General features: G+C 36.1%; 1 protein-coding gene across 1 annotated transcript in view; it reads right to left on the reverse strand.

Moving 5' to 3' along the window:
- ABP1 (endoplasmic reticulum auxin binding protein 1) overlaps nt 1–14,038 on the reverse strand; it is a 189,366-nt gene extending 175,328 nt beyond the window's left edge. The window contains exon 1 of the mRNA XM_089800236.1: nt 13,743–14,038. Within this exon, the coding sequence (XP_089656362.1) occupies nt 13,743–13,842 (100 nt within the window). The 5' untranslated portion in view covers nt 13,843–14,038. The remainder of the gene's footprint in view (nt 1–13,742) is intronic.
- Nucleotides 14,039–14,276: the final 238 nt, after the last annotated feature.

Genomic DNA, 14,276 nt, shown 5'->3' on the forward strand with positions numbered 1-14,276 from the left:
GCCGCTTTTTAGATTTATTCGCGATATATTGTGATAGAAACCGCTGCGAGTTTATTAAAAACTCGGACCCGATATAATGCGCGTTTAATTCGTCCACATTTTAGACGCGCGATAATCCGCGATTTTGGCGATATATCGCCGGCTTTTTAAACTATGCTATCAGTGATCCTCTAAATGAGCAAGCTCTACCAGTAGTTATTCAACTTCATGGAGATGCTACCGATGATTCCTTGCAGGAGCAACCACAATTGGTTGAATATGGAGTTTATCCTTCAATTGTGCCTAAGTTGTGCATGACTACAATTCTTCCATGTGAAGGGCTTCCTCATAAAGATAATAGGGTCTACATGGGCTATGAAGTTGCTAAGGACATTGATGATTACATGAAGGTTTTGGATTGGAACCCTGATGTGTTTCATGAATGGTTTCCATCGGATCTTGGTGGTTTTGGACATAGCATTGTTTATATCAAAGTGGCGTAGCGGAGGTCCGGTGGTGGTCTACTCATCTGAAGTGAATTCAATTATGCTCATGTGATCCTAAAGAAGAATGGAGTTTCCAATAGATATAGCTATCCACATCTGTGCTTGGTTTGGATCCTGGAGTTTGCAGATTGCTTGAGGGCAAGCAATCTTTGGGAGGCAAGGATTTGTAATGTCCCCAATTTTTAATTAAATATTTAATTAGGTTAATTAATTAAATGATCCTAAAAATCAAATAATATCACAAGGACTTATTTAATTAATTAATAAAGGGGCCCACTCTTTATTTTATTTTGTTGTAACTTGTCAGCATGTCAGCATTTTTGTAATCCTTTGGGAAGCTTCCCCATAGCCCCTTTATAAGGCCATTTTGTAGGTTATTTTATGCATGCCATTTGGATTATTTTATTGTATTCAAATTCCTATTGGATTTTTGTGTTATTTTCCATTTCGATTGTGAGAGATCTTCCCTACTTGACTCTTGCAGTTTCGGTGGGAATCAACCCTCACCCTATTTTGTCCATTGTATTTCTTTGCTTCGGATCTGCAACATCTAGAGTGCCATCTTTGTTTATCAAATATAATATTTGGATTTTGGAAATGAATTGTTACATCTCTATGTTGGCCTACGTTTCTATGTTTAATTATTATTTGGTGAATTAGTGAATTATATCTTCCCCTCGACATCTCCAACTCTTTCCCTTCAACACATTGCTCATACAGTGCCGTGGCATCAAAACTTTCCCTCAGTTGATTCCCTCGGGCACTTTCCCTCAAGTTCTCTCCCTCGAATACCTTCCCTTAGATACTATCCTTCGGACAGAGTTCCCCTCCGGACCGATTTCTCCTTCGGACAGAGTTCTCCTTCGGATCGGCTTCTCCTTTGGACTGAATTTTCCTTTGGACGAAGTTTTCCCTCAGATCAAGTTCTCCTCTAGGTCAAGATCTGCTTCGGGTCAAGTTTCCCTTCGGATTGATATCCTTTTCGGACTGAAATTGCCTTTGGGTTAAGATCGGCTACAGCCAAGATCATCTTGGGAACATTACATATGGACAATGAATAGTCACACTTATAGACAAGGGTGCAACACACAATTTCATAGATGAAGGCATTGTAGCAAGAAGGGCATTAAGGAATGAAGAATGCGAAGGTTTCAAAGTTATGGTTGCTAATGGATTTACACTCACATGTACACGTAAGGAACTAAACTTATGCATTCATCCAAGTGAGTATGAATTGAAGCATGTCTTCTATGTGGTTAGTATTGGAGAAACTGATGCAATGCTTGGCATCCAATGGCTTCATTCACTTGGTAAGTTTAGGATAAATTTGCAAACAATGGAAATGAAATTTGAAGTTGAAGGGAAGAAGGTTCTCCTTAGAGGTATGGAAAATGGTACTCCAAAAATAGTGTCCTTCAAAAGAATGGAAAGAATAATGAAGTATGATCAAGTGGAGTGGGCACCAGAATGTGTAATCAAACCAACTGGTTTGGGACAGCAAAAGAGGAGTTTTCAGCCTGAGATTAAGGTGCTAGTGGATAAATACAGCAAGGTCTTTAGTGACATTCCATGTGGTATCCCATTGGATAGCGGTATCGAACACATAATAGAACTAGAGGAAAGTGCAAAACCAGTTATGACTACTCCTTATAAGCATTCAAAAAGGTATAAAGATGAGATAGAGAAGGCTATCAAGGACTTGTTAGAAATGGTTCACATAAGGCCAAGCAAGATCCCTTTTACCTCTTTAGTGGTATTGGTGAAGAGAAAGGATGGAACCATGCAGATGTGCATTGACTATAGAGTCTTGAACAGGATAATTAAGAATAGGTAACCCATACCTCGTGTTGAGAAATTATAGCGTCGGTCAGAATTCATACAAATATAAATCTGATCAAACCAAGGACTAATATTCGATTATCTTTCTCTTAGAATCAGGTTACAAACTCCTAATTATTTTGATCTTGAATGCATCGAGCAAATGATGCTATTTATTCATCAGATTGAGGGCCTAAATATTTATCTTGTTGCACATTAACATGTTTGATAAACATAGGGCTTAATACCCGATCATAATCGGATCATTTAATTAATTAGGTCCAGGCATTGTATCTCTTTAATGAGAATACTCATCAAATTGTCATGTATGTTCATGTTTATACCCTTTGAGTTCTATATTTATATTGACCGATTGAATGAGAAAAGACATCGAAATTTGATAAATGTGTTCTCTCTAAAAATCGACAATTTCAGACTAGAGACAAAAAACATGGTATCAGAGAAAAGTTCGACCTCAAGAAAGTGCTAAATAGCGTGTATGTTCTAGACTAGTTTTATAAAAACAGCAATGAAGAGTACTGGAAAATGATTCAAATTATCAAGTCACGGACTTCTACAGTTGTATTGAAAATAATAGCTATGGAGCTCAGTAAATAATTGCAGTGGAAGATTTTTCAGGAATTCAATGGTACCATTCCTCTTTGGCGCACAACTCTTTGTTTTAAATGAATCTGCAATACACTTAAGTTGAAACATATAAAGGATGCCATTTACACCATAGTGGTTGTGTTAGCATGTTTCGTCAGCACCTGCAGATGATATAAACATTCTTAAAACCATGGCAAGAAGAAGATACATGTTTTGCAAGATATTAGAATATCGATATGGAAATGTTAAGGGAAGAACTTTGTATCTTGAATGCACTCATAGACAATCCCTTGCTAATAACGACAAATATGATCTATTGGTGAATGTTCAATCCAACTAATCTCTTGGTCTATGCTATAGACTACTCATATTGTCACTTCATATTCCATTGATTATCATCGCAAACTATAGTGTTAAATAGTCACAATGAAATTAGAAAACAAATGTGACTCAAAGTATCTACATTGGGGAGGACCTTATTTAGTAATGGCTTCTGCCCACATCACATATAATTTAATTGCACCCTCTTTGTGTGCTTCATCCATAATTGGAATTACAAGGTCTCGAGTTTGAATTCCACAAGAAATCCTACGTGTTATAGCAAACCTGGTAAAAAGTTAGTTTAGAGTTTCCATCGTAAGAAGGTTGACCTCTATGTGAGAGGCTACAAAAACAAGTCATTCTCAACAATATTAGAAGCATCGGTATCTGCAGACATTACAGAATGGTCATATTCAGTGCAATCCTCCTTCATACCCCCGTAGTCATATATGTGTTACAATACATTGAATGGTTCCATTATAAACAATTGCCGCAAAATAACAATGCAACTGGAAGAGTCTTCATACATGGTCAATCTCCATAAGAGAGAAGTCATTCCACTAATGATACACACGTACTGTCAACAAAGTGCCATTTTAATAATAATTGTAGGTGGGAGACTGTGAACGATCATAACTTAAGAGCACAGATGATTTGGATATACAACCGTCATTTATTACTGCTAGCATTTGGACTTCAAGATCAATCAAAATCTTTAAGTCTTCAGGACTGCTTGTTGGTGCTGGAGGATTGGTGCATTAAGCACTGCAAATGTATTGGACATCGTTGGCAAATATGATATAGTTGTGGATGCAATATAGAACGTAACAAATTGGTACCCAATCAATGATAGTTGTGTGATCTTGTGAAAGCCTCTTGGATTAAGAGCAGCTTCGGGCTTTAAGGGCCAGCTTAGAGTTTATTGTTTAAATCGAGGTCCACATTATTTATTATGATAATTCACTAGTCAGTGATTTAGAGAATTTGGAAAAGTTATTTCAAAAGCCAATACATTATAAAGATGGTGAAGAAGCAAATGAGTTGTATTATCACTACGTTGCTTTAGTCTTCAAAATGAACTGATACACCCAGTTCTTGATCTATGAGCGAGCTGAGACAAGATAAGAACTTGAGTAAATTTAAAAATTAAGAAATTCACAACATGCGGAAAAGTTGGAAATTCAGTTGAGATAGGTCATTCAAAATTTTGGAGAGTTTTAGTATGACCTTAAACCGCCAATAATAATATGATTAAGTTCTTCTTAAACCACAGCTTTTGAACATGAAGATTTGGAACTAAAGGAAAGATGTAAACAGAGAACTAATGGCCTGATATCAGATTAATACCTAGATGTGTTAGTCATAAAAGGATGTGATGATTCAATTTATCATTAGTCAAAGAAATCAATACTCTTATGAGAGGGAAGTGTGAGTGGCATGATAACTAATAAACTATTAGTTTAAGATTGAACTCTTCATCAAATGAAGCAAACTCCTTAAGACATAAGACCAATTTCATAAAGAAAAGAATTTATCTACAAATACTTCGCATTGATTGGATACTTGAGGTTTCAAGTCATCTGATGGTTGCTTCAAATATAGAGGTTGATGACTACCAAAGTTAGAGGCTGATATCCTTCATGCATGATTGTCTCCAATTGAAATTGGTAGTAACTGAAAAATCTAAAAAAATTGAATAAGTGAGAATTTCACATTGTGGGAGGAATAATAACCAATGTTTCATTCCCATTGTCTGACAAATGGTTATGTGGAGGCATTTTCAGATTTGATGCAATTGAACTTCTATTGGAGAAACTTGTATCAAGGTGTTGATGTATAGATAAGTATTTATTATCCTTGACTATTATATTCATCTACTCGTTGTAATCTCTCTCTTATTTGTAATTCTATACATACTATAAAGAGCTATTTGCCTTGATCTTTTCTTTTGTCTTTGGGGATGTTATTGCAGGAAAAAAAGAATGTTACATTAGGTATGCTACCAAATATTGAGCAGGACTCGACGTATTCTCATAGATCATGCTAGATAATGTGTCTTTTGAAGAAAGATAACTTCTATGATTGGGATCATGTAAGAAGGATCCTTCTATGATAGATGAAGTTGTTGGTTCCCAAAACTGCAGATTGGAAATCCAAGAGCCTACCACTTCTCCAATAGGACTTCTCAATCAATTCTGGCCAACGAACGGGAATACTTGTTAATTTCCCTGCACTTCAGGCTCCGCTACACCTAGGCGGGTAGACCTTCACCTCAAACTTTGATTGTCTGGTTCAAGGCTTTTCTATAGCGAACTTAAACTTCTGGAGTTCTTCTGCTAGCAAAGTCCTCGAACTCGATCAAAATGAAAATTGGATGTTGGATAATGGTTAAATGTTTGAATAAGGTTTTAAAAATGGATTTGATGCTTGTAAAAGGAATATATAGATTTTCTAACTTTAATAATAAAAAGACCAGTGCCTCTGTTCATCCGGGCAATAGAGTCAACTTCAGTGAACTTTCATGTACAACTTCATAATGTTCAATGCACTTATACTACCAATAATTTTAATAATCCAGATGCGACAGACCAATTATAATGCAATCTTAAATTAGTCCGGATTGAATTTTAACTACGCTGAGAAGGAGACAAACTGGACAGAGGTACAGAAACAATTTAATATTTCACAACACCTATGATGATCAAATCTAAAATGCTAATTGACCATGTCCACTTATCTGATATCAAAATTGTCTACAAAATTTCAAAAAATAATTACTAAGGACAATTCGCCTATAGTTTAAATCTCCATGCCATTTAAAAATAAACCAAAGACATTTTATTTTATTTAAAAATAAAATAATGGACTTTATATTGCAAAATCATAATAGACCCCTTATTCCTCCATAGAATAATAAAATAAAAATACTTTTCTCCTAGGAGAATATAAAAATATGTTCAGATATATTGAATCTTACAATATCTGACCGCTATTTATATTTTAAATATAAGGAATGGTGACTTTTCACAATTAAAAGTCATATCATTTCTTGACCAAAGTAATTAATCCTTTGAAAATACACACTTAATTTATCAAATTTAATTGTTTTGTCAGGTGGCAATGTATTTAGTATATTTCATAATCTTTTTCCTGCTGCATGACTTTATATTATTCTATATTTCTAATACGTTCCAATATACTCAGTGGCTTCAGATTTGTTGCTTTATTCTGCATTATACATTCACACCTGCCCTATTGACGGCATTTCAAAATCAATTTCACTGCAAGCGAGTGTATCCAGGTGTACATAGTCAACTCCATATGTGGCCGCACGTATATTGAATCTGTGAAGGCATATAGTGTTGTTTCGTTGTCTTCAAATTATTTTCGTTGGCACATAGATTAGGATGAGGCAGAACACAAGCATCTTCCTTCATTCAACATGGGTCTTAACTCAATCCTTGATACCTCTGGTTTAAGGCCACTGCTTAGGCGTGATATCTTCATATACTCACGGCAACAGTTTTCCGCCCAGAACCTTGGGTATCATCAGGTTTTGATGTTTGCTGGCAATGTTATTCCAATATATCCAGCCCCAATAGTTCCAATTGTGCTCTATTCTTGAACATGTGTTCTGATGACAATATGAAAGATTTTGACTATTGCCAAAATCATCAACGCTGCGTGTTTTATCTGCACTTTGGATGCTCGAAAGAAATGATAATTGTGGCTCCATTGTATCACAGAAGGTTCATTGCCATCTCCATGTCAACTTTAGCTGTATAAACTAGCGGTTCCATAGCTTCCATCATGTCATCACTTCCTTCTTGGTGAGTAGTGTCGCATTTATACCATGGAGCATGAAATATTACAATAAGCCAGGGCATTGTTCCTCTATTCTTATCTACTTCCAGGCTTGCATTGATGTTTCAAATTTCATCAATAAATATGATTATCCTACAGAAAATATTCCTTCAATCATGACAAAATGCCTCCAGCATCAAATGAATAATAGAAAGAGCTCCTAGATCCAGTCTCCTCAAAGCAACTCTACAGATTCATCCAATTCATTTGCCTTGCAAAGAGCATCAATGACAATCTGAAAGTTCAACTCTCTTATAGTACGTACTATATCAATAGTATATCTCAGCAATATAACACTGGTAAAGATATTTACAACTTCTACATAGGAATCAACTGCTGGTTCAATTCCATCGGTACTCATATCCTTGAGTAAACTTTGCAATTTATTGGTTTGCATATTATTAACCAGCAATAAGAGGAGAGGATCATATACTTGTTAAATAAGTTAAAAATTTGTTTGACTTTGAGCCTATCTGAAGTAACTCAGTGATGTTGAAAGGGTGGAGATGGCATGTCTCCTACAATTAGAAACATCACTTCAATTTAGTCTTTAACAACCTGAACATCAACACATCCAAGACTCAACAAATATCAGACCTATGAATAATCTGTGGTTCAAATTTGGCATCAGCAATACGTCTTTTAAGTCTTGAACATTAATCCTCAAATGGAGATCCTTAATTCATAAAAATTTGGGCTCCATCAGAAGCCTCTAGAGGATTTGTTTAAATTGACCATCAAGAATTATACTGGTTCAGAGGGAGTTTTTATAGTCTACCAGAGAAACCTTAGATGAGGAGGTTGAAAAGGTTGATGCATGTACTTGGAGCTACAGATAGATGTGACGTTATCATTAATTTGGTATCACCAAGCTTGGGGATAAATCCATTGTTTATTAAATTCACTCGTGTTACTATGAAACCAAACCAGTATATTTGTGTACGGGAAACTACTCCCGCGAATAATGTGATGATCAAAACAAAGAGAGTTGCTAGAAGATCTGCCAAGTGGATCTTTGATCATGGAGATGGTTTCTACATAAGGTACATTATCAATAAAAGAATGAATGGCTGATATTCTCACCAAGGTTCATACCAAAGTAAAGTTTGTGCATTTGGAGACTAGATTAAAGCCCTTGCTAAGGATTCTTAGCATCAGTGCTTCCTTAAAATGAACTTTATTGGATTCTTCTCTATGAGAGAGAAGCTTAAAGTGAAACCCTTTTAAGTATTTATGATGGATCCACCCTTTGATATGGTGCATAGTGGATGTCATGTGTGTGACGCCATGACAACACCACGTGAGAGAATCCGTGATGACTCTGTGTAATCTCTTTTGCCATATTTGTAACTCTATGACTTTATGGGCCCCCTATGTACATTACTTAAAGGTGACGATCTTTCTGATAATGTACACTTGTATTCAGCGTTGTAAGGTGACGACTTTACAACATTTACTATCATGACAAATATTCATGGGAATGTCTTCAAAGTTAACTACTCTTGGACTAATTGATCGATATCATGCTGACTTGATATCTGCTATAAAGCAATATAGTCTCAATGAGATAATCATGGTGGACATTATGTGACATACTGTCTACGGATATGCCATGACATGTTATGGTAGACACCATGCAACATGGTGTCAGTACACATACCATAACTAAGATATACACGTATCATGCTGACTTAATATGTTGTATACTCCTTGATATCGTGTGTTATGTGATATCTAAACCTATTCATACCTCGTCTTCCCTAGCTAAGAGGGAGTGTTGAGAAATTATAGCGTCGAATAGAATTCGTAGAAATATAAATCTGATCAAACCAAGGATAAATATTCAATTATCTTTCTCTTAGATTCAGGTTACAAACTCCTGATTATTTCGATCTTGAATGCATTGAGAAAATGATGCTATTTATCCATCATCGAGGGCCTAAATATTTATCTTGTTGCACATTGACGTGTTCAATAAACATAGGGCTTAATGATGAATCACACCTGATCATAATCGGGTCAATTAATTAATTAAGTCCAAGCATCGTGTCTCGTCCATGAGACTACTCATTGAACTGTCATGTTTATTCCTGTTTATACCCTTTGAGATTGATATTTATATTGACCGATTGAATGAGAAAAGAGATCAAAAATTGATAAATGCATTCTCTCTATAGATCGGCAATTTCAGACCAGAGACAAAAACACCTCTGATTGATGAGTTAATAGATGAATTGCATGGTGTTTCTTTCTTTTCAAATATAGACTTGAGATCAAGCTACCACCAAATCAAGGTTGGCAAGAAGAATGTTCACAAAACAGCTTTTAGATGTCATTTTGGGCACTACGAGTTCTGAGTCATGCCTTTAGGGCTAACTAATGGGCCAACTACTTTTCAATCTTGCATGAACCGGACTATTAACAAGAAGCTCCATAAGTTTGTTTTAATATTTTTTTGATGATATTTTGATATATAGTAAAGCTTGGGAAGAGCACTTGAAGCATTTAGAGTAGTGCTTAGCATTCTTGAGAATGAATCTTTATGTGCAAAGGAGTCAAACTGTGAATTTGGTTTAAAGGAACCAATGTTCCTTGGTCATACCATTAGCTCTAAGGGAGTTACTGTTGATCTTGAAAAGAAATAGGCAATCATGGATTAGCCTTCTCCAACAATCTTGTGACAGCTATAAGGGCTCTTTAGGTTATGCAAATTTTATAGAAGATTTGTCAAAGGTTTCTTACAAGTTTCTGCCCCATTATTGATTTAACTAAAAAGGGAACTTTTGCATGGTCTGATAAGGCACAAAAACATTTTGATCAATTCAAGGGCTTAGTGAATTCACGTCTTGTATTGGCAATACCTAATTTTACCAAGCCTTTTCAGCTGGAATGCGATGCATTAGGTGAAGGGATAGGTGTTGTCCTACCACAAAATAAGCATCCTATTGCATTAAAAAGTAGGAAATTAGGAGGAGCTGAAAAGAGATTTAATTTGTGACAAGAAATGTTAACAATAATGCATGCTCTTGCCAAGTTCAAACAATATCTTGTTGGAGGTTTAGTGTCAAAACTAATCACAATAGTCCTAAATACTTTTTGAGCTAGCAGGATTTGAGTGAGAGACAACAAAAGTGGATGAGTAAATTGCAGGCCTGTGATTTTGATATTATTTATGTCCAAGGAAAAGGAATGTAGTGGTTGATGCTTTGTCAAGAAGACCACGTTTATGTTCAATTGTGGAGATAGCAACTAATTGGAAGAAAGACGTTATAGTTGAATATGTAAAAGAAGTTTGGGCTTCAAACCTCCTTGAAGGAAATACACAAGATGATAGGTATAAGATGCAAAATGAACTCATACTTTACAAGTCCTTAGAGTTTTCTTAGTGCCTGATTCTAAGTTCAAATTGGATGTTCCGAAATCTTTCCATAATGCTCCTATGGTTGGTCATCCTAGTTTTTTTTAAACATATAAGCATATTAGAGAGAGCTTCAATTGGAAGGGACTAAAATCTGAAGTTCTTAAATTTGTACAGGAATGCCCAACATGCCAACAAAATAAACATGAAAATACACACCCTGCTGGTTTGTTACAACCTTCTATAGATCTCATAACAAGTCTACCCACTGTCCAGGAATTGCATCTATGTTGTGGTTGACAGACTAACTAAATTTGCACATTTTTTACCATTTCAGCTACATACACAGTAGTACAAGTAGAAGATTTTTTTTACAAGGAAATTTTCAGACTTCATGGGCTGCCTCAGAACATAGTAGGTGACAGGAATAGGAAATTTATGAGTTTATTTTGGCAAATATTGTTCAGATTAAGTTGAACTGAACTTACTCCTAGCACTTTTACCATTCTCCAATTGATGGCCAGACTGAAATTGTTAATATGTGGTTGGAAGGCTATTTAAGAAACTATATTTCAGGTCAGCAGAAAGCATGGTTGAAGTGGTTGCATTTGAGTGAATAGTGCTACAATTCAACTTATATGTCTATAAAAATGTCTCCTTTCATGGCTCTCTATGGTTATGAGCCACCAAGTTTCTTGGATCTGCTCTTGACTAATAGTAGGGTACCTAAAGCCATAGACTTATTGCAGCAAAGTCAAGATATCATGCGATCTTTGAAGGAGAACATTCAACAAGCTCAAGATCAGAAAAAGCAATATGTAGACCAGCATAGAGTGGAAAGGCAATTTGAAGTTAATGATTTGGTATACTTGAGGTTGCAACTTTATAGGTAATATTCCCTTAAAAGAAGCAGAGCAGAGAAGCTTAAACCAAGATATTATGGGTCATTTTGTATTATCAGAAGGATTGGATAAGTAGTTTATGAGCTGGAATTACCTTTGAGTAGCAAGGTACACAACATTTTTCATGTTTCCCGACTTAAAAGAGTCTTGGGTCATAATGTGACTCCATCAGCAGTATTGCCACCACTTGATGATTATGCAGGAAAGTTGGTTCTAATCCCAAAGATTGTCATTGAGACAAGAGAGAGAGCCCTTAGGAAGTGTGTGATTAAGGAACATTTAGTGAAGTGGAAAGATTTACCGGTTGAAGATACAAACTGGGAGAATGAACAAATCCGTTCACACCCAGCATTGAAATCACTTGAGGACTAGCAATTTGGGGAGGGAGGATTATAATGTCCCCACTTGGGCTCTAATTGCAAAAATATAATAAATTATTTAAAAGTGTTACCCTTTTGACATTTAATGAAAAATATATATATATAAGTGCAGAACACTGGAAGTTGAACTTTAAATATTATTAAAAGGGGGAATAATGAACAAACAAGATCAACATGGAAGTAAGCTGGAAGTCGAGAAATGGTAGCGATTATAGCCTTTGCCGGAGTAAAAGAACATGAGAGGACGAGAGAGAATTTGCAGAGAGTAGTCAGTGGTTCAAAACTATATTCACCAGACTTCTGTTTCCGCAGCGTCCCGTCTGAGACGCTCTATCTTCAATATTGAAAAAATACTCAGAATAGAAAGAGAATTTTGAAGGCACCAATTCAAATGACCAGCAGGAAAAACCGACTTTCGTCAGGGAATATTGCAATTTAAAAAAAGAGTTGGTGTATTTTTAGAGGTTCATTGCAGCCAGCACAAGTGATGGACAAACAAGTGTTTCATCGGCAGTGTGAAACCATCTCAGAGAATCGCCGTTTGTTGAGGAAAGCCACTGGGCAAAAATGCTATCGAGGAAGGTTGTGGTGAAGACATAAGGAACCGAGTAGTGTGCAGAGTTAGGAGGGTTGAAGCATTGAAATTAATTCAATAGGCCGCAGGAAAACATGCAGGTGGTATGGGTAACTGCAAGAAATTTCAGCATCATTCAATATGAGCCATCGCAGGATTGAGATTTAGAAGTTTTCAGCGACACTGGATGAGTTCATAGTTGAGCATAAAGGGAAGCTGAAAGTATTCAAAACAGGCTGCGTCATCCAGGGAGATGTGAGTCCACAGAATGGGGTGAGGAAGCTGGAAGAACACCCAAACTTGCATTGTCTAAGCCATAGTCGGCCTGGTCTTAACAGGACATGATGAAGTTTCCCAGCTTGCAAATATGCAGCTAGAAATTTTAGAGTTTGTTTAGTCTGTAGATTGATAGCCAAAAAAATAGCAGTGTCACCCTTAGTGTTGAGGCTGGAACAATGAGCTGATATTTCCCGGTATCTTGTTAAAATGACAGCGACATTGACTGGGTTCATCATTTCTTGAATATAATATGTGCAAAACTGCCGATCTAATCTGTTATTGATTATTCTGTGTCGTTGGTTGGTTTATTATCTGCATTTCCTTTACTGTTAAAAGAAATGAATGATCTGATTGCTGTTAAAGTAGGCGAGCAAGGGACGTAGCCCATTATATTGGAGTTGCGTGATTATGAATTATTTGCAAGTACTATTATGCTAATGAATTATTTTATATTGAACACTTGCGTGCTCTTAGAAGAATCTTCTTGTGCAAATGTATATAACCAAATTGTTTGCAGGTCTTTGGAGCGCAGGATTTTTCTCTCGAAGTATTTCTCCACATACATTTTGTGTTGTGTGCATTTATCTTTGGTGATATTTTTATATTTCCTTAATAGATAATATGCATCTTTTGCATCTTCATAGTAAATATTCAAAAAAGTTTTTTAAAATTGCACAACCTTTCCCGAGTGGATAGGTATAGAATGTTGTCTCTGCACAACTTGCTCCCTTTCAAGTTGTTCTATGTTCTTATGACAAAGGGCACCGTATAACCTATTCTAATTAGTTGGATTGAAAGAGCTCTAATTGAACTTTTGTGATCAGGTGTTGCAAGAAAATGTTCGGGGTTCGTTGGCTCACTTTGTGAGTATTTAGATTCGCTACAATAAATGAAATGAAAGATTTTTTATGGTGTCCATGAGACCAACGGTCTTGGGGAACAAAAGAACCCTTAGTTAATCTGCTGTGATTTCTCAAGGCTGTTCCTTTTGCTGTGGATCTGCATAAGTAAGATGGTCCCTTGTGAATAGGCATCTCGTTATGTTTATGTAACCTCCCATTCAGCAATAAATTTAAGTTAACAAGAATATGCCAGACTCGATCGTTTTTCTGCATTGCAGTAGTGGCAGAAATTTATTTTAAAAAGCCTTACCGTTTGCCGAGCACAGCGAGGCTGCTGCTGCTGCTACCAAATACACCAGGACCGTCACTGTCAGCTCCAACCTTACCAGGAAAAACGGTAACCATGTCATATTTGATGAAGTTGGTGCTCTACAATTGGATACCCGGGAACAGTTCTTGGTGAATGCATTCAGTGATGGAAGGCTAAAATTGAATTGTCCTTCTGTGTTGTGTGATGGTGATAAAGTGCAGTCCACACCTCATCGTGGGAAAATAAAGTCTCGGTGTGCGTATTTGTTAGGAAAGCACTCGGCTCTCTTGAATTGACATTTAAAAGTTAATGGCAATGGAAAGACTTATTTTTGTTACGGATGAGTGATTGTTTTTTTTTTAGGAAATAAATATTTTTCAAATCAAATTTTGAATCAACGAGTTATAGATGGGATCTCATTCTTAACATGAAGGTTTAGCACTAATATTTTAGTGGCATCTAAATTTTGATGGCAGAATTAACCACTACAATTAGCTATTGTGTCATGTAATTATTGTCAATTATATGTCATTA

Source organism: Cupressus sempervirens, chromosome 9 (assembly GCF_028749045.1).
Source record: "Cupressus sempervirens isolate cs-2001-9-10 chromosome 9, ASM2874904v1, whole genome shotgun sequence".
Classification (NCBI taxonomy): Eukaryota; Viridiplantae; Streptophyta; class Pinopsida; order Cupressales; family Cupressaceae; genus Cupressus; species Cupressus sempervirens.